General features: G+C 52.6%; 1 protein-coding gene across 1 annotated transcript in view; it reads left to right on the forward strand.

The window, feature by feature from the left end:
* The first annotated feature begins 15,607 nt into the window (after positions 1–15,607).
* The window catches only part of C2CD2 (C2 calcium dependent domain containing 2), an 85,679-nt gene continuing 81,590 nt past the window's right edge, over positions 15,608–19,696 (forward strand). Inside the window, exon 1 of the mRNA XM_037831427.1 lies at positions 15,608–16,371. Within this exon, the coding sequence (XP_037687355.1) occupies positions 16,099–16,371 (273 nt within the window). The 5' untranslated portion in view covers positions 15,608–16,098. The remainder of the gene's footprint in view (positions 16,372–19,696) is intronic.

Consider the following 19,696-nt stretch of genomic DNA (forward strand, 5'->3'; position numbering starts at 1 on the left):
ATACCACACTTGTTCAGTCAGTCTCTCTCTCTCTCTCTCTCTCTTTCTCTCTCTCTATTGTGGTAAAATACACATAACAAACTTCCATTTTACCCTTTTCAAAGTGAACACTTCAGTGGTGTTTGTTACATTCCCAATGGAGTGCAATCATCACCACTATCTAGTTCCAGAATATTCCTCCTCACTCCAAAAGGAAGCCCCATACCCGTTCAGCAGTCTCTCCCCACTCCCCAGGCCCCAGCCCCTGGCAACTCAGATTTGCTCTCTGTCTCTACAGCTTTGCCTATTCTGGACCTTCCATGTACAGAGACTCCCACAACACGTGGCCCCTTGTGCCAGGCTTCTTTCATGTAGCACGATGGTTTCCAGGTGCAGCTGCACTGCCGCACGTGCCAGCATTCACCCTTTCCATGGCTGAGTCATACTCCACTGCATGGCTGGCCCATGTTTTGTTTGTCCGTCTGTTCGTACACAGACATCAGTCCATCTCTGCTGAATTTCCCTCTCTTTCCAGGGCCTGCATGGGTCCCTTTTTGTAGCCGGTCCCAGAGCTATAGGATGAGGAAGAGATGCCCCGTGGGGTCACATGGCACATCTCGGCTGCTGGCTCCCATCCTTCTGGGGAACAACCACTTTTCTGGGTCCTCTCAGGACAGAGCCCATTAGGAATCGTGGATGCCCAACAAGAGAAACCTGCTCCCCCACTTGGCCACACGCATGGGGATAATTCCTCTAATTGGCTCCCTGGACATCCCCACGGTCAGATGCTCTCATTTATTACAGTCTGTCGTGATCAGCCTATTTCCTTGCAAGAGAAAAGGATGCACCCTTCTCTGCCTCTCACTGGAATCTTTAAACCTCATAAACCTGCAGGCAGGAGGCATGTCCCACTGTTATTCCCTCCGTCTTCTTGCTTGGTATCTGCTAGCTCGTAGGGCAGAGGCCCCCTGGCAAGGACACAGCCACCTGCGTCATCTCCAGTGAGTCCGAAAGTTTCTTGGCCATTGGTAGTCCTGCCTGGATTGGGTTGTTGCAGTTTTCCATTGACTGTAATCACGGGGCATGGTAGTACTAAGAGACACCCTAGGGGATCTCCTGTATTCCAGGAAAACTCTTCTTTACTTCCATTGTATAGTTGCAGTGCTACTTCCCCTTGATAGGATCAATCACCCCAGCCAGTACAGTAATCCCCTTCCTTACCTGCTGATTCAGAGGCATGAAAAGCCCAAGTGGCCAGGTGGCAGTCTTAACTTCCAGTTCAATGGGATTATTGTTGTGTTTCCTGGTGGAAAGCACTCCTCCTTTTGGAACCAAGACCTGTAGACCAGCAGAGCTTAAGCTTGCAGGGACAGGAAGCAAAAATTTTCCTAGTGGATCACTAGGAGTGATAGTGAGTGGTGCTACTCCTGTTTCCACCCCTTGATTCCTGGACCCATGAATCTTGGCTATGGGAGAAACAGCACCATAGAGTGGACGCTGATTCAGAGCACACACAGCCTCCTGGAGAACACTGCCCCAGCCCTGCAAGGCATTGCCACCTAGTTGGCGCCGTAATTGAGTCTTCAACAGCCCATTCCACCGTTCTGTCAACCCAGCTGCTGCTGGATGATGGGGAACATGGTAAGACCAGAGAATTCCAGGTGCATGTGCCCATTCCCTCACTTTACTTGCTGTGAAGTGGGTTCCTTGGTCAGAAGCAATGCTGTGTGGAATACCATGACGGTGGATGAGGCATTCTGTAAGTCCATGGATGGTAGTTTTGGCAGAAGCATTGCATGCAGGGAAGGCAAACCCATATCCAGGATATGTACCTATTCCAGCGAGAACAAATCATTGTCTGTTCCATGATGGAAGTAGTCCAATGTAATCAACCTGCTACCAGGTAGCAGGCTGATCACCTCGGGGAATGGTGCCATATCGGGGACTGAGTGTGGGTCTCTGCTGCTGGCAGATTGGGCACTCAGCAGTGGCTGTGGCCAGGTCGGCCTTGGTGAGTGGAAGTCCATGTTGCTGAGCCCGTGCATAACCTCCATCCCTACCACCATGACCACTTTGTTCATGAGTCCATTGGGCAATGACAGGAGTGGCTGGGGAAAGAGGCTGATTTGTATCCACCAAATGAGTTATCTTATCCACTTGATTATGAAAATCTTCCTCAGCTGAAGTCACCCTCTGGTGAGCATTCACATGGGACACAAATATCTTCATGTTTTTTGTCCACTCAGAAAGGTCTATCACATACCCCTTCCCCAGACTTCTTTGTCACCAATCTTTCAATCATGTTCCTTCCAAGTCCCTGACCATCCAGCCAAACCATTAGCAACAGCCCAAGAATCAGCATACAAATGCAACTCTAGCCAGTTCTCCTTCCAAGCAAAGTGAATAACCAGGTGCACTCCTTGAAATTCTGCCCACTAGGAGGATTTCCCTCACCTTTTTCCTTCAGGAACATCCCAGAAAGGGGCTGCAGTGCTGCAGCTGTCCACTTTCGGGTGGTGCCTGCATATCATGCAGAACCATCTGTAAACCAGGCGTGAGTTTTTTCTTCCTAAGTCAACTGACTGTAAGGAACTCCCCAAGATGCCATAGCTGTGGTCTGGGAAAGAGAAGGTAAGGTGGAAGGAGTGGGGGCCATGGGCATTTGGGCCACTTCTCATGTAACTTACTTGTGCCTTCAGGACACACTCGAGCTCTATCTTGTATATACCATTTCCATTTTATGATGGAGTGCTGCTGTGCATGCCCAACTTTATGGCTTGGTGGGTCAGACAACACCCGGCTCATGATAGGTAACTCAGGTCTCATGATAACTTGGTGGCCCATGGTTAAGCGTTCTGTCTTACTAGGGCCTAATAGCGGGCCAAAAGCTGTTGCTCAAATGAAGAGTAGTTATCTGCAGAAAATGTTAAGGCTTTATTCCAAAATCCTATGGGCCTGTGTTGGGATTCTCCTATAGGAGCCAGCCAAAGGCTCCAAACAGCATCTGTATTTGTCACTGACACTTCCAGCACCATTGGATCAGCTGGATCATATGGTCCAAGTGGCAGAGCAGCTTGCACAGCAGCCTGGACCTGTTGCAGAGCCTCATCTTGCTCTGGTCCCCACTCAAAACTAGAAGCTTTTCTGGTCACTTGGTAATGGGCCGGAGTAGCACACCCAAATGAGGAACATGTTTCCAAAACCCAAAGAGGCCAACTAAGCATTGTGCCCCTTTTTGGGTCCTAGGAGGGGCCAGATGCAACAGCTTACCCTTCACATTAGAAGGGATATCTCAACAGGCCCCACACCACTGGAAACCTAGAAATTTTACTGAGGTGGAAGGCCCCTGTATTTTTGTTGGATTTATCTCCCTTCCTCTGCCAAGCAAATACTTTACCAACATATCTAGAATAGTTGCTACTTCTTGCTAATTAGGTCCAATCAACATGATATCATCAATATAATGGACCAGTGTGATGTCTTGTGGAGGGAGAAACGGTGAAGATCCCTGCAGACAATATTATGACATAGGGCTGGAGAGTTGATCTATCCCTGATGTAGCACAGTGAATGTAAACTCCTGGCCTTGCCTGCTGAATGAAAACTGTTTCTGGTGGTCCTTACTAACAGCTATTGAGCAAAAAAGCAATTGCCAGATCAATAGCCACATACCAGGTACCAGAGGATTTGTTGATTTGTTCAAGCAATGATACCACATCTGGAATAGCAGCTGCAATTGGAGTCACCACCTGGTTAAGCTCCAAGATCCATCTGTTTTCTGCACAGGCCAAATAGGAGAGTTGAATGGAGATGTGGTGGGAATCACCACCCCTGCATCCTTCAAGTCCTTAAGAGTGGCATTAATTTCTGCAATCCCTCCAGGAATCTGGTAATGCTTCTGGTTTACTATTTTGCTAGGCAGGGGCAGTTGTAATGGCTTCCACTAGGGCTTTCTCACAATATTAGCTCCCATTCCATGAGTCAGGGAACCAATGTGAGGATTCTGCCAGTTGATGAGTGTCTATTCCAATTATGCATTCCAGAACTGGGGAAATAACCACAGAATGGGTCTGGGGACCCACTGGACCCACTGTGAGATGGATCTGAGCTAAAACTCCGTCAATCACCTGACCTCCATAAGCCCCAACTCTGACTGGTGGACCAGAGTGATGTTTTGCTTCTCCTGGAATTAATGTCACTTCTGAATCAGAGTCTAATAATCCCCAAAATATCTGATCATTTCCTTATCCCCAATGCACAGTTACCCTAGTAAAAGGCCATAGGTCCCCCCTGGGGAAGACTGGGAGGAAGATTAAAAGTACAAATTTTGGACAGTGTAACAGGGTCCTTCCCCAAGGGTACCCAGCCTTCCCCTCATTCAAGGGGCTCTGGATCTGTAAACTTTCTCAAGTCTGGGAATTGATTAAGTTGCTGTGACTTTCTGTGTTTATAATTCAAGGTAGACTTTTGTTCACTTGACCTAGAATTCTTCTGCATATAGAGACCAAACAAGAATTTAGTAGACTGCCCATCTATTTTACTACTAGGTACTCCATGATCTACTAGCCAATGCCCTAAGTCTCTGCGAGTCAGATTATTTTGACTGCTGCCTTGAGCCTGTTTTCCATGATGGTAGCCACGCCCACCTTATCTTTGAGGATTAACTTCTGCCAGCTCAGGATCTGATTATCCCCATTGTGTTTAAGGATTCCACCTCAGTGACAGCAGTCCCCACAGTAATAGCTGACCTACAGAGAAGGGTGACTACAGAGCTCTTCAGGGATGATGGAGCTAGTCTCACAAATTTATTCCTTACAGTCCTGGTAAAAGGTGTGCCCTCTGGACATTCCAGGAGTGTGTGAGCAGATCTTCCATGATAAATCCACTCTAACATTCCAATCTCTCTAAGCCTTTGAATCCTCTCCTCTACTTTATACCATGGCAGTTCTGGCATTTCAACCTCAGGTAATGTTGGCCACCTTTTGATCCATGTTTCAGCCAACCACCCAAACAAACCATTAATGCCCTTTCTAACCCCTCGAGCTACAACATTAAATGCAGAATCTCTGCTTAGTGGGCCCATATCATTAAATTCAGCCTGATCCAACTTTATATCCCTTCCACCAATATTCTACACCCTGAATATCCATTCCCACACACATTTCCCTGATTTCTGTCTGTATAAATTGGAAAACTCATATAGTTTGTGCCAATTTGGATGTATTATGTCCCCCCAAACACCATCATCTTTGATGCAATCTTTTGTGGGCAGAGATATTAGTGTCAATTAGATTGTAATTCTTTGCTTGAGTGTTTCTATCAAGAAGCGACCCACCCAACTGTAGATAACTCTGATTTATAATTTCCATGGAGGTGTGGTCCTGCCCATTCAGCATCAGCCTTGATTAGTTTACCAGAGCACTATATAAGCTCAGACAAAAGGAGTACGCTTGCTACAGCCAAGAGGGACACTTTGAAGAATGCACAGGAGCTGAGAGAAGAGCTGCAGCTTACAGAGACATTTTGAGTACGGTCTTTGAAAGCAGACTTTTGCTCAAGAGAAGCTAAGAGAGGACAAATGACCCAATAGCAACAAAGAGTGACATTTTTGAGGAGTTGCAGCCTAGAGAAATGTCCTGGGAGAAAACTATTTTGAAACCAGAACTCTGGAGCAGACGCCAGCCATGTGCCTTTCCAGCTAAAAGAGGTTTTCTGGACACCATTGGCCATCCTCCACTGAAGGTACCTGATTGTTGATGCATTACCTTTGACACTTTATGGCCTTCAGACTATAACTTTGTAACCAAATACACCCCATTTATAAAATCCAATCCATTTCTGGTATTTTGCTTAACAGCAGTATTAGCAAACTGGAACACAGTTCTTTTGGAGTACAGTGTACTTCCTCATGGGTCACCCTTTGTACCTCACCTTTTGGGGCCTATTGGGACTTTAGTCTAGTTAAAGGTCTTGAAGCAAAGACTGGTGGTGGGGGTGGTCATGAAAAGAATTAGAAGTATCCCTCAAGCCATTTACCTCAGGACATTCTGTTGCAGTTTCATCTCATGAAACAGGATTAATCTCTCCAGAGGAGTGAGGGCTGCTTCCTCAGGGGAGGTGATTACAGGTTTAGCAATTACTGAAGGGTTAATCTCTTTAGGTGGAGGTTGGATGACAGGCTCCTCAGGGCAGATTGGAGATCAAGAAGCTGCTTCCTCAAAGCAGGCTGGAGGTTGGGTAGCTGTCTCCTCAGGGCAGACTGGAGGTGGGGGGCTGTTTACTCAGGACAGACCACTACAGGTATATCTAGCAAAGACTCAGCAGAATTCAGGGTTCCAGTGTCCTCATTGCCATTATTATGAATCCATATGTCCCATCTCAAGTTTCAGGATCCCATTCTTTTCCAATCAATGCCTTTACTTTAACAGCAGACATCCTGTGAAGTTGAGATTTTAGTTTATGTTGTAAATCTGCCACATATACAATGAGACTCTGGGTCTGGTTTTCAGAAATCTCAAGTCTTCAGGGCCCACAAAGGAATCTTTACATCTGTCATACGGCACTTAAGTTTCAAATTTGAAGCCTTCAGCTCATCCCTTTCTCTTATAACTTTATCCAGTGTATCCAAGAGCAAGCAGCCGACATCATTATACCACTTAACTCTGCAAAACTCTGTTAAGGTGTCAAAAATACTGTCACCCAGAGCCTTGCTTTGTACAAGAGTATGATTATTTCCTTGAATACAGGAGATCCCCTAGGGCATCTCTTAGGACTACCATGCCCAGTGATTAAAGTCAATGGAAAATTACAAGAACCCAATCCAGGCAGGATTACCAATGGTGAAGAAACTTCAAGAATGAAGGTTTGGGTCACCCCACCAGGCAAAGAACCACAGTCAGCTGAAGTGCTTGCTGAGGGTAAAGGGAACACGGAATGGGTAGGGGAAGAAGGTCGTGATAAATATGAACAATGACCAGAAACCAGGACTATGATGGCATGAATATTTCCTCCTTGTTTTGTTATGAGTATGTTTCTATTTGTCTGCAAAGAAAATACCTTCGTTTTCTTCTCTATCTTACCCCCTTGTCATATGTCATAAGCTGAATTGATCATTTTGCAGTATTTAAGTTTAAGGAAATCAATTTTAAGAGTTAGTGTCACCCAAGGACTTGTATCCTATTCTGGAGAGATTTAGTGTGTTTTTAGTTATACACAGGACAGCAGAGTATTGTTAGGCAAAATATATGTCTGTTATTGTTCTCTACTTAGAGATAATATATCGTTTAAGGTGATATGTATAGCTGCCAAGTTGACAAAGGTGGACTGCGATGGTTAGGTTCATGTGTCAACTTGGCCAGGTGATGGTGCCCAGGTGTCAGGTCAAGCAAGCACTGGCCTAACCATTACTGCAAGGACATTTGTGGCTGGTTGATAAACCAAAAGGCTGGTTTATTAAATCATCAGTCAATTGGCTGCAGCTGTGACTGATTACATCCATGAAGGGCGTGTCTTCCACAATGAGAGAATGCAATCAGCTGGATTTAATCCAATCAGCTGAAGACTTTTAGCGAGACAGATGGAGCAACTTCACTTCTTCTTCGGCTAACCAGCAAAGCGTTTCCTGAGGAGTTCATTGAAGTTTCCAGTTCGTTGCCTGAGGAATTCATCGAACATTTTCATTGGAGTTGCCAGTTTGCTGCCTGCCCTATGGAATTTGGACTCGTGCATCCCCACAGTTGCGTGAGACACTTTTATAAAATCTTATATTTTTATCTCTTGTTGATTCTGTTTCCATAAAGAACTAATACACAGGGTCACCCTGGCTTTCTTTTTCCTATTCCTTTGGGGGAATCTGGAGTTTCCCCTTTGTGTCAGCCGAGCTCAGCTATGCGTAAGTCAGACTCCGTGTGCATCCTAGACCTAAGAGGGCAGACTGGTTCCCAGATGCGCACCATGTTGATGTAAGCAGAGCTGTCAGGTTAATACAATACAGGAACTGTGAGGTAGCATTGGCAGGTCCTTCAACAGAGAGAAAAAGGTGAGAACAAGCCTTTTCCTTTTTTTCTGGGATGCAGTTCTTCCCAGCACCTGAGACTTACCGAGCCCAAGAGGCAGGACCTGGAAATGGGGGTGGGGCTGGGGGCTGCCTCCCTCCTGCCGGTTCCTGACTTTTTCTTGTGGCCCCCTTAGCCCCAGGACAGTGAGGCCCATCGGCCTTGGAGGGAGGGCTAGGAAAGGAGCAGCTGGAATCCAGGGCTTTATGGATGTGCTAATGGCGGGGTCCCTCTCTTCTGCAGGGCTCCTCCTTCCCGGGGCCTGGGAAGGGCTCCCAGGAGAGGGAGCTGCCCGAGTTTCCTGGAGGTGAAATGATGCACCGAGAGAAGGCAGAGGATGTGTCTGATGACCTTAGGTGCCCACAGGTGCAGCCACCCTCCCGCCATTGCCATACCCCATGTCTGCACGCTGAAGGGTTACTCTGTTCGAATCCCACCGGGGCACAGCACACACCTGCTGTGCTGCAAGGCAAGACTCAGCCCTCGGGGAACACCTGGTCCAGGTCTCCCCGAGCCACTAGCCAGCCTCGCTGCCCCCGGCCAGCCACCCAGGGTCTCTATGCCTCAAGCCCCTCATTTGCTGATGGGGATAAAGATTCACTCCTCTTTCTTGTTATAGGAATTAGTGCAAAGTGCTCGACAGACACAAGGGATCAATGTTCTCCTCTCTTCCTCACTACATTGGTTGTTTCCAGACCAGAAAGATGGTTCACTTTGCCCCGTTCGACTATTTAGGAGCCACTGGGATGGACAATGATCATTTGTAATTAACACATTGATTATTTGTAGCTGGATGGGGGCTTGTGGCTCCTTTGAAAAACCCTTTAAGAGTAGTTTAACTCTTCAAGAGGTTGCCTCTCTCTCCAGTTATTTGGCTGATTCTATGGGTGTACTCCAAGAAGCCCTTAAAAAAAAAAAATAACACCAAGGAAAACTTTAAGCCAGAACACAGACAAATATTAATTACGGGGAACGTGCCTCAACCGGGAAGGGAGAAGTTCCTGTGTCCCCCTGTGCTCGGTGGACGTGGCACTGGGGATGGCCAAGTGAAGGGGCTGCAGAGATGAACCCCCTTTGTGGGGCCTTGGGGTCCTTCCCCAGGAATCCAGGACCTCCCACTGACACCCCTAGTTGGAGCCTCGGTGAACGCTGGTCACAGACATTCCCGGGGAGGGGGTCCTGTCTTCCGTGCCTTCCTCTCCCTCTTCCTCAGTGTGCTCTCCCCGAGCTTCCACTGCCCCCTGGCAAATCCCTGCAAACTTGTCTCCTAAACGGCAGACACACCACAAGGTCCAGGCGCTCAGGCCCAGCTCCCTATTTGTGACTCGGGACACCAGTGGCCAGGGGTCGGTCAGCCTTCTTTTGGGTAAGGGACACAGGCAGAAAACAGCCATCTCCTTGGAAGTGCCTTTCCTGTACGTAACAAAAAACAGGGTTCACTGTTAAATATTACGAATATGGGGCGGGCCCAGCCTTGGGTGCACGCAGGAACGTCAATCACCTGCCTCTCATGTGGTCGGAGCGTCACCTGGTGGGGACGGTAGCCACTGCCCAGACTGCAGGCTGCAGACGGGTCACGGGGTGGCCCTGGGCGAGTGCTCGGTCGACCTGCCTCTGCCGCCGCCTCCTGCAGCCTCGGCGTGACTCAGGGTCCCCAGCGGTCCCGCGGCACCAGGAGGGCTTTGAGGTCATGTCCTGTTGACTGTGAACGCTTAGGGTGGGAGTGGGGGTGCCAGCCATGCTGCAGATGGTGCTCGGCCTACCCGGGCGTGTCCATGGCAGGCGCTGGGGCTGGCTGCTCCCACATCCTCCCTGGAAAGTGCTCTGGACACTGTAGATGCTCCATGCCTGCCTGTCAAGGACTCTGTTCTGGTTTGCTAATGCTGCCGTTATACAAAACACCAGAGATGGATTGGCTAGTATAAAAGGGGGGTTATTCGGTTACATAGTTACAGTTTTAAGGCCAATAAAGTGTCCAAGGTAACACATCGACAATCAGGTACCTTCACTGGAGGATGGCCAGTGGTGTCTGGAAAACCTCTGTTAGCTGGGAAGGCACGTGGCTAGTGTCTGCTCCAGAGTTCTGGTTTCAAAATAGTTTCCTCCCAGGACATTTCCCTAGGCTGCAGCTCCTCAGAAATGTCACTCTTAGTTGCTATTGGGGTATTTGTCCTCTCTCAGCTTCTCTGGAGCAAAAGTCTGCTTTCAAAGGCTGTCTCCAAAATGTCTCTGTAAGCTGAAGCTCCTTGCTCAGCTCCTGTGCATTCTTCAAAGTGTCCCTCTTGGCTGTAGCAAGCTCACTCCTTCTGTCTGAGCTTATATAGTGCTCTAGTAAACTAATCAAGGCCATGCTGAATGGGCAGGGCCACACCTCCATGGAAACCATCCAATCAGAGTTATTACCTACAGTAGGGTGTGTCACATCTCCATGGAAACACTCAAAGGATTCCAATCTAATCAACAGTAATATGTCTGCCCCTACAGGATTGCATCAAAGAATATGGCTTTTTCTGGGGGACATAATACATTCAAACCAGCACAGAGTCCCTCGAGGAACTTCCTTCCCTTCTGGGTACTTGAGTTTAAGACACAAAAGGCAACACTTTCCTCTTTTCAGTAGAATTTGTTTGCCTCGATGTTTATGCACAGAAGGAGCTGGACAGAACATGGCTTTGGGGGTAAACAACTCGTGAAGTCCAACCCTGACTGTGCCACTTGCTGTGTGGTCTTTGACAAGTTACTCAGCCTCTCTGAACTCAGCCTCTTCATTCTTAAAATGGGATGACACATACCTTGAGCTTGGCCATGAGATTAATAAGGCAATTAAGCAGATTGTCTCCCGCCCTGCCGGCCTGGAGTGGACGCTCAGTACACCCAGCTCTGCCTGCTGAGCTCCTGCCAAATGCCACACCTTGCCTGGTGCCTTCACGGGGCCCTCGCAGGGACACGGGGTGATCTTCCCACAGAAAGGGACGTCCAAGCTCCAGTGTAACCACCCCTCGAGGACAGTCACTCCCACGAGAGACGGCTTATGGAGGAGCTGGTCCTCAGGCTCAGGAACCTCCCCCAGCCCTGCTGACGCTGCGTCTTGGGAGTCACTGCAGTGGCTTCGGGGCTGCTGCTCCCGGCTGGGAGCTGAACTAGGTCCTCCAGAAAGATATGTGGGCGCTCTAACTCCAGGGCCTCCGAAAGTGGCCTTATTTGGAAGCAGGGTCTTTGCAGGTAGTCAGTGAAGAGGACGACAACTGGAGCAGGTGGCCCTGGTCCAATGGGACTGGCAGCCTTGCAAGAAGAGGGGAATTTGGACACACAGACAGTCACGTGAGGATAGAGGCAGACACTGGTGGGGGTAGGCGGGGGGTGCAGCCACCAGCCAGGGGCCCCCAGGGCCAGCCGGCAGCCACCACCAGAAGCTGGAGGAGGTCGGGAAGGCTCCTCCCCATCAGGTTCCAGAGGGAGCAGGGCCCTGGTCACACCATGTCTTCAGACTTCCCCTCCACGACTGTCTCGAGACCATACACCCCTTCTGCATGAAGCCGTCTAATCCGTGGCCCTCTGCCACGGCAGCCCTGGGAGACTAAGACGCCTTCTGTATCGCTGACAAGTGTATCATCAAGCCAGGCAGACAAAAGGAGGAGAATCCAAGGCCCCTGGTGGGGGTAGGGCCCGACTGACGCCCGTCCATCCGTCACTGGCAGCCGTGACCTTCGGCAGGGGTGGCTGCCTCCCTGCATTGTCCCCTCCGTCCGGCAGGAAATTGACCTCAAGTGGACTGAAGTCTTCTGACTGTGGGAATGACTGACTCGGCACAAATCTAACCAAGGCGAGTGGGGCAGATGTCTCCCCAGGTTCCCCACTCTTGGGAAGTCATGCTCCCCTCACCTGCGGCAGAGGGTGCCGGGCCAGGTTTTAAAAATGTGCAGCTTTGGCTAAGAGAGGGTTCTCGGGAGGTTGTCTCTGAATGCCAGAGAGAAAAGCCGCGCTTTGTCATCATGAAGCCCATGAAATGATCATCCCAGTGTCCCTCACCCCCTCCAGGGGCCCAGACGCTGGGCCATCACGGCTTTGGAGCCACAACTTGGGAATTCAAATAATAACAATAATCATTCAAACTGCTTGAGGGTGAAGAGGAAGCTTCTGCACTAAGCTCAGAGACAAACCATAGGCTTCCTGGAGCATCCCTTTACCCTTCTAGAAATTTTAAATGATTAAAGTGAAAAATTAAAAGAAGCCACACTTTTTTATAAATATTTTAAAAATATACAAGGAGATCTGGCTCAATGGTAACAAATAGCTTATATGAACATGCGTAACTTTAATTATGGACATGAAATGTATACAGCACTAGACCTATTTATTAGTTTTTAAAACATGACATCCCACAGAACCTTCTGGTCTTGGCTGGGGCAAGATGTTGAAACACGTCCATTCTTGATGCATCGGTGAGGAAACAGAGCCCAGGGATCGGGTGCCTTGGCGGAGATCACCCGAAAAGCAGCTCTCCTCTATATAGAGAACATTTTAAAAACCTTTTAAAGGTGAAAAATAGAACAATGGGCTCTGACTCCTGTATCCTGGGCACCAGTCCCAGCAACCTGTTACTGTAGAAACATTCTGAAGAGGCATTTGGAAACTTTGTTTCTGCTGTTTCCTCCCTGCTACAAGGACCCAGGATTGCAATGCTGCCCTTCCAGAATGTTCCAGGCAGCAGGCTGCTTCTGATGGATGCTGGTGGCTGATGAGCTCACCCAGGCCACTGGGAGTTGTGCCATGACCACCCCCACGGGGACAGGGCAGGGCGTGGGGGCATGGGTCAGTGCCCGTGGGCTCAGGACCCCGACGCCCCTGACGCCCCCACGCCACCTGCTCACAGAAGCTCAATGCCAGTGCCTCGGGGGACTGGCCGCAACTGCACTGTGCTACAGCCACAGGGTTTTCATTTTCTGAGCCATTAAAAATAGGCAACAGCCACTGCAAAGTGTGAAGGGCTTTTGGGGGTTTGACGGGGTAAGGATGGGAGCCTTCTAGCATGGCGCTGTGGCCTTGCTCCTGGGGACCACAGAGCTGGGTCCACCCTGGGGGAGCAGGGAATGTCACCGTGGGTGGGTGGGTGGGGGGTGGAGACTGCTAGTGCTGGAGAACCCAGCCGTCCGGACGCCCACCCCCCACCCCCGTGGCCCAATGGGGCTGGGCACAGAAGCCTGGTTCTTCTCATATTTACAAGATGCTTCGGTTCCTGTTGATGCTTTGGCCATCTGCATTTCCCTGTGAGTCCACATCATTATTTTCCCTCAAGGTGCGTCTACGCACAAGTAATTCAACGCTGGTATGTTTACATCCCGTTTGTAAAAACTTCCAGAAAGATGACTAACTGCCCCCCAGGACGGTCGTTAGTTTACAGGTCATTTCAAGGCTCCAACTCAGGCAGCCGGGTGAGCGCACTTCTGGGGCAGGTGCCTGGAACTGGTTCCACCGGCCACCCAGGACGGGACCGTCTCATGGCTTCCAACCCCGGCAGTGACGTGCGCCCACGGGCAGGTGTGCTCACCTGGGGACAGGGAGACGCACAGCCGTCGGGTCCAGTCATCCCAGTTACACCAGCAAGGGAGCCTGCAGAACTGTAATATTCGACTGCATAGACCTGGCCAGAGCTCAGAAAATAAGCAGACGTTTCCTCCAAAGAAGCAGAAAGGGGTTTCCTTTGTTTCTGCTTACAGCAGCACCAGTAGAGTAAGGGAGAAGAAGAGCAATTTCCTGAGCCCTTGGTGAGACGGCAGAGTGCAGCACACTCGTTTACTGAGTGGCTGACTGGCAGAGAGTGGGCAGGGGTGTGGGGAGCCCCATTTCCCGGTATCAGGTATGATCAGTAAGGGCCCCTCCCCCCACCCGGGCGATCCGGTTCTACTGCCTGTGATTCCTGCTCCCGCCCCACAAGGCTCTCTGCTCAGCTCCTTTCTTAAAGAAGACGGGGCCCTGGGGTGTAAACTTCTTCCCCCACAGGCTGCTCCCTGCCCCTCACCCTCAAACCCAGCTTGGTCTACACCCATCCGTCCTCCAGCCTCTAAGCAAGAAATGCCCTTTCCCGCCAGCCCCATCCCCTTTCCTTCCCTCAACTTCCTTCCTTTCAACTTTTCTTGGACCCCTTGGGTTCACCCTCTGGCTGCTCTCTCAGCCTCCCCCTCACTTCCTTCCAACCCAGGAAAGTGAGTCGGGCAGCCAGGGGGGCGGCTGCTAGGAGCGATCTTTGTAATATTATTTTTTTCACTCTGTGCTTACATCAGCTTGTTGTCTTTGTCCCCGCAGCACAGGCCACCGTCCATAACTCCAGCCGCGGCCCTGTCCTGATGTCTCCTGGCCTTGCCACCAGCTCCTGGCAACCTCTGCCACCTTGGTGCCCCAGGACCTTTGCACATGCTCCTTATGTCATTACAGCAACAGGCCCCTGCCCAGCCCGGTGGCCCCTCCCTCTGTCTTTAGCACTCAGGGCAGATCCAGCACAGGCCCTGTGGTCCTCTTTGTTCTTTGGCCCCCTGGGCTTTACATAATAGGTGCTCAATAAATACCAGACCTAGTTCTTAATCTCTTGCTGCCCAACCAGCCTGTCTTCTGAGCCCTAAGGGGGCCTGTGGGTGCTCTTTACCTAGCCCCAGGGGCCGCAGGCAGAGCCAGTATGGACCCCATATGGACCCCTCTGCTGCCCCACTAATGTGCCCACCAGACTTGCCCCCAGGCAGGCCCTGGCTAGGTCAGGGAGGGCTAAGTGTTCAGGTCTGTGAAATCCAATTTCAAGACCAAATCCCCTTAATACCCTGCAGAGCGAACCAGCCATTCACTATTTCATGGTTCTGGCCTTGCCTTGGGAAGGACTTTGGGGTACCTCAGGCTCCCCCGGCTTCCTTGGCATTCCCTAACGAAAGGGGTTGCTTCTGCCAGGGCAAGGGTGCAGGGAGTGGGTCACTCACTCACACACACACACTCACATCCAAACACACGCTCAATAAATAACATCCCCTGGGAGCAGACCGGCTGGCCGGGGGCGATCAGCTGAGAACCCCTCAGACTTGGGCAGGGCGGCCTGTAAGGCGAGGCCCCAAGCTGAGCCCCGAGTCCGCCGGGGTCCCTCCCGCCTCCAGGGCGCGAGTTGTGGGTTTCCAGGGACTTTCCAAAGTACCATAAAGCCAGACACTGTCTTGCTGGTGGGCAGATGGCGTTCCTAGAAACCACCCTTCAAGTGTGCAGCGCGCACACACACAAACACGCGCGCGCGCATGTGGAAGCCGAACCAGCCTGGCCGGGACTGAATTGGAAAAGTCCCGCGCATCGCGGCGGCCGCGTGGTCACGCTGGAGGCGTGGCGGCGCGGGGCGCGCAGGCCCGGGTGACCTCGCTGCGACCGCGGCCAGGGCCGGAGGGCGGGCCGGCGCCTGCGGCGGGAGCCGGGGACCCTGTGAGGCGGGGTGGGCCGGGCGCGGGAGGACCCGGCGGGGTGGCGGGGCTGGGCCGGCCCCAGCCTGGGACCCGGCACCGCCCCCTTCCCTGTCCCGTCCCGCCCCCTCCTCCCCGGCACCGCCTCCCTCCCCTCCCCTCTCTTTCCCCGCCCCGCGGCCCGAGCCCTCTGCGGCCACTGCTGGGCCGCGGGCCGGACGCCCAGGGCGGCGCGCCGAGGAGGAAGCGGCCGGGAAACGCGCCCCGGCCGCGGCCCCAGGAACTTCCCAGACGTCCGATCGGGAGCGCCGGCTGCGGGAGCCGCTCGCGCGTCCCCATCTTCCAGGTGCGCGCGCAGGAGCCCGCGGTCCCGGGCCCAGGCCGCCGCGCACAGGCCGAGCGTTCCCTCCCGCCGCGGCCCGCCGGGCCTGCCACCCCGCGCTCGGGCCCACGCGCGGAGCCGCCCGGGCATCGGGCTCGTCTGCGCCCCGCTCGGCCCTGCCCGCCGCGCCCCCGCCCTCGCCCCGCCCCCGCCGCGCCCCGCGCGCGCTGATGTCCTGACGCGCTGCCCGCGGGCCCTGCGCCCTGGACCCGGGCGGCTGGGGAAGTTGGGGCGAGGCGGGCCGGGTATGCGCCATCACCATGTCCCGGCTGGGCGCGTGGCTCGGGGAGGCCCAGTGGCTCGTCTTGGTGTCGCTCTTCGTCGCGGCCCTCGGCACGGTGGGCTTGTACCTGGCGCAGTGGGTGCTGGCCAGGGCGCGACCCCGCGCCCGGCGGCGGGCGGCGGACACCGGCGAGGGGCAGCGGCCGGAGACGGACGCCCTGCTGACCTGGATCCTGACGCTGGACAGCTGGAGGAGCCAGTGGCAGGCGGCCTGGGTGACGGCCCTGAACGATGAGGCCAAAAGGAAAGGGGTGAGTCTCCCCAAGAGCTGGTGGTGCTCCGGGCGCGCGCTGGCCGGCTCAGCCCTTGACTGAGTCCCAAATGAACCCTACCTGAGACACAGCATCCTTGAAAGGTAGGGGCAGAAACTAGGCGATCCAGGCCCCTGGATGGGCATCAAGACAAAGTGACAAGAATTTATTCGCCAAACATCAGAGGGTACCAAGCTCCACCAGGAGGACAGAGATACTGTGGGAGGGGCTTGCGGGGGATGGGGGGAGGGGGGCGAGGCCCTTCTTAGCTCGCACCTGCCCTTTCCAGAATCCCAGGTGGGCTTACTGATTTTGCATCTCATCTTATGAATAACTGTGGCCCTAATATGCTTCCAACTCTAGAGAGCTGAACTTTATCGAGAATTTTTCTTTCCAAAAGGCTTGCCTTCTTTGGCATATAGAAAGAGTGACAGTTTGTCGCAGGCTGCCCTTTGCCTAGACCCTCCATCACAACCCCTGGGATGTAGGTGTTGTCACCATTTTACAGATGAAGAAACTGAGGCCCAGAGAGGTTAAGTAGCTGGCTCAACATCACACAGCCTGTGGGTGGCAGGGCTGGGATTTGAGCCCCACTGAGAGCTTGGGGGCTTTAGGATAGGACTCAGCTGTCTCATACTCCTGTACTGAGGTTTCTTTTCATTATTAATTTCTTGGTGATTTATTTTTACTTTGAAGACATCCTATTTGATGATAAATTCCCAGTGTCTTATTTGTAGGCATTCCCAAGAAGTTGAGAACTGTAGTTTTTGGTGGTACCTCTTGGCTTGGGCTGCTCCTTGCTTTCAGGGGTAGCTGTGTCTGCACCTGCTCGTGTAACTGAGTGGGAACCGGCTTTAGAAGTCGCTAGTGCTGGGTGTCCGGGTGCACCACAGCGGGGCCTCAACCTGATCTTTGTGCGGTGGCCTTGGTACACACGCCAGAATCTTTTTTGGAGAAGTTGTATGGTTGGGAATTAAAACAAAACAAAACAACAACAACAACAAAAACAGCTTTGAGTATAAATTAGCATAAATTCACCAATCCAGAAGGCCTTGGTCTGAACTCTTGGAAAAAGAACTTTGGGGATGAAAGAAGTCAGTTGACTGATTCTGTCTTGGTGCCTAGCGTCTGTGCGTTTCCTACTCAGGGGAATCAGCCCATCTCTTGGGGGAGCCCTAAAACCACGTGGCCACACGCACGTAAACAAACACAGCTGTTTTGTCCCAAAGCCGCTGTCGCTGACCCCTGATTCACCCTGTGATCTGCCCTGGCTTCCGGCCTCGAGTCCAGGGCCCTGACTCCACAGCCGGCTGGTGCCAGGCTCAGCCCCGTTCTCTGTGAAATGCCAGCGGGTGTTGGGTATGGGATCTGTCGTTTCCTTCCGGTTCCAAAACTGGGACCCCAGATGGAATGTCAGGCTCAGAAGTGGTGGCCATACAGCCTGTACATTTGGGATGGTCTCGATTTACGGGGTGCTGCTTCATTCCCTGACATTTCCTGCTGGGGTTCAGAAAAGATAGAACCCTTAGATAGAATCCTTCCTGATCACCCATACGCTGGGAGGTGGAGAGAAAGAGGGAATCCCTGTTCTGTACACTTGTCTTTGATGAACAACACTGAAGAAGGTAGTTGGACGTTTCTGATGAAAACCTGTTCCCCGAATCACTTGTCTCTCTGGATGGGAGAGGGGAGGGCCTTGTGTTCAGGGAGTGGGAGGGGAGCTGTGGTTTGTTTGCATTTTCCCTGGGCTCTATCTGCTGGACGATCGGCCACGCTTCCTGGACGCTGCCCAGGGCACCAGAGTCCTGTCTGTCATCCTGCATGAGGTGGGTGGCTTCTGTGGCATCACCTGTGTGGTCTCTGCTTTCCCAGCAGACACAGCCCTGCTGCCTGGGAGCGCTGCTTGATTTTAATTCAAAAGGTGCAGGCAGATAGTGTGTGTGCACCCTCTCAGGGAGCGTGCCAGGCTGTCACTACCGTGGCGTCACGGCAGCGTGGGTGAGCCGGCACTGGTGTGCGTGTGCGCATGTCCTGACCCCGGCAGCCACAGGAGTTTCTCTACCTCCCCCACGCGATTCCCACTAATCCCCTATTAGGGCTGACACTCGAAGCTGGAGACCCCCTGCCCCCTCGCTGTCTGTTATGCCGGGCCCCAGCCAGGGAGCAAGGCGATTCTAGGCGCACCCCTTGGGAGCGGGGAGATGCTGGTAATAAATTAGTTATACCAGCACCTTCCATGAAAGGTAGATTTGTCTAGCAAATGGAGACAATCGCCCAATTGCACCGTAAGTTTTAATGCAGCTTTGCATTTTAAGGCTGAAAGGACCCGCACCATCTTCTCGGGGAGCCCCTTCCTTCTGGCAGGGGACACGGAGGTGCATGGGCTGGAGGGACAGGCCCGGGTCAGCTCAGAAGCCTAGGCCAGGCCTTGGCCCATTCTCGGCTGCACCCACGGTCACGTTGTGGGTTGCACTTGAGGCACAAGTGTTCCCTTTAAATGAGGACCCCCGGAAGAGGCTGGGAGCCTGACACATTTAAGGAAGCATCTCCATCGGCCTCTTCTGGCTGGCGTTCCGAGGACTCTCACGTACCCTGCCGGGTGACCTTTGCCCTCCGGGTGAGCAGCCACTGCGGCAGTGCAGGCTCCTGTTTCGGCAGAGACCCAGCTTCAGAGCCTTGTTCTGGAGATATTTTTAAATTGGAAAGGATGGTGGGTTGGAGAGGCACCAGAGGAGACCACCGTTGACCATTTGCTGGTGGGATGGACACTCGCTGTGTGGGAGCACAGGAGAATCACCCAGAGCTTTGAGAGAACGCCCCACACGTGCCCCCCTCCCTCTGATTCAGACTTTGGAGGCTTGGTCACAGAGGGGCACGGTGCCCTTCTCTCAGGTCCCACAAGTGCCCCTGATGGGTTGTGATTCCCGGGAGGAGGAAGCTGGTGGAAACACACCTGTTTATAAGTGAATCTTCCATTGGTGTCGAGAAAGATCCCAGAGCTGGCTCGGCTGCTGGTCAAGCTACTGACGACTGAGACCTAATCGTTGTTGTCCAAAGGGAACGACGTGGCCTAATCGTGTGCTGTCCCCTGGCTCCGCACCTGCACACTGACGGTTACAGAATGGCTCACGGTGGCAGTTAGTTGCACCAGTGACATCCCCGCCCCCCTGGTGGGCACCTGGGAGGCCTGTGTGCTTTTCACCAGGTGGCCCCTGGGCACGGCCCTCCCAGCGCTTGCCTCCTCGAGCCGGGTTTGTCTGGACCAGATGCAGAGAGGTGTCTTGTTTTATGAGCCACATTCTGACCTGAGCTGGCTGAGCTCTGG

Source organism: Choloepus didactylus, chromosome 1 (genome assembly GCF_015220235.1).
Source record: "Choloepus didactylus isolate mChoDid1 chromosome 1, mChoDid1.pri, whole genome shotgun sequence".
NCBI classification, from domain to species: Eukaryota; Metazoa; Chordata; class Mammalia; order Pilosa; family Megalonychidae; genus Choloepus; species Choloepus didactylus.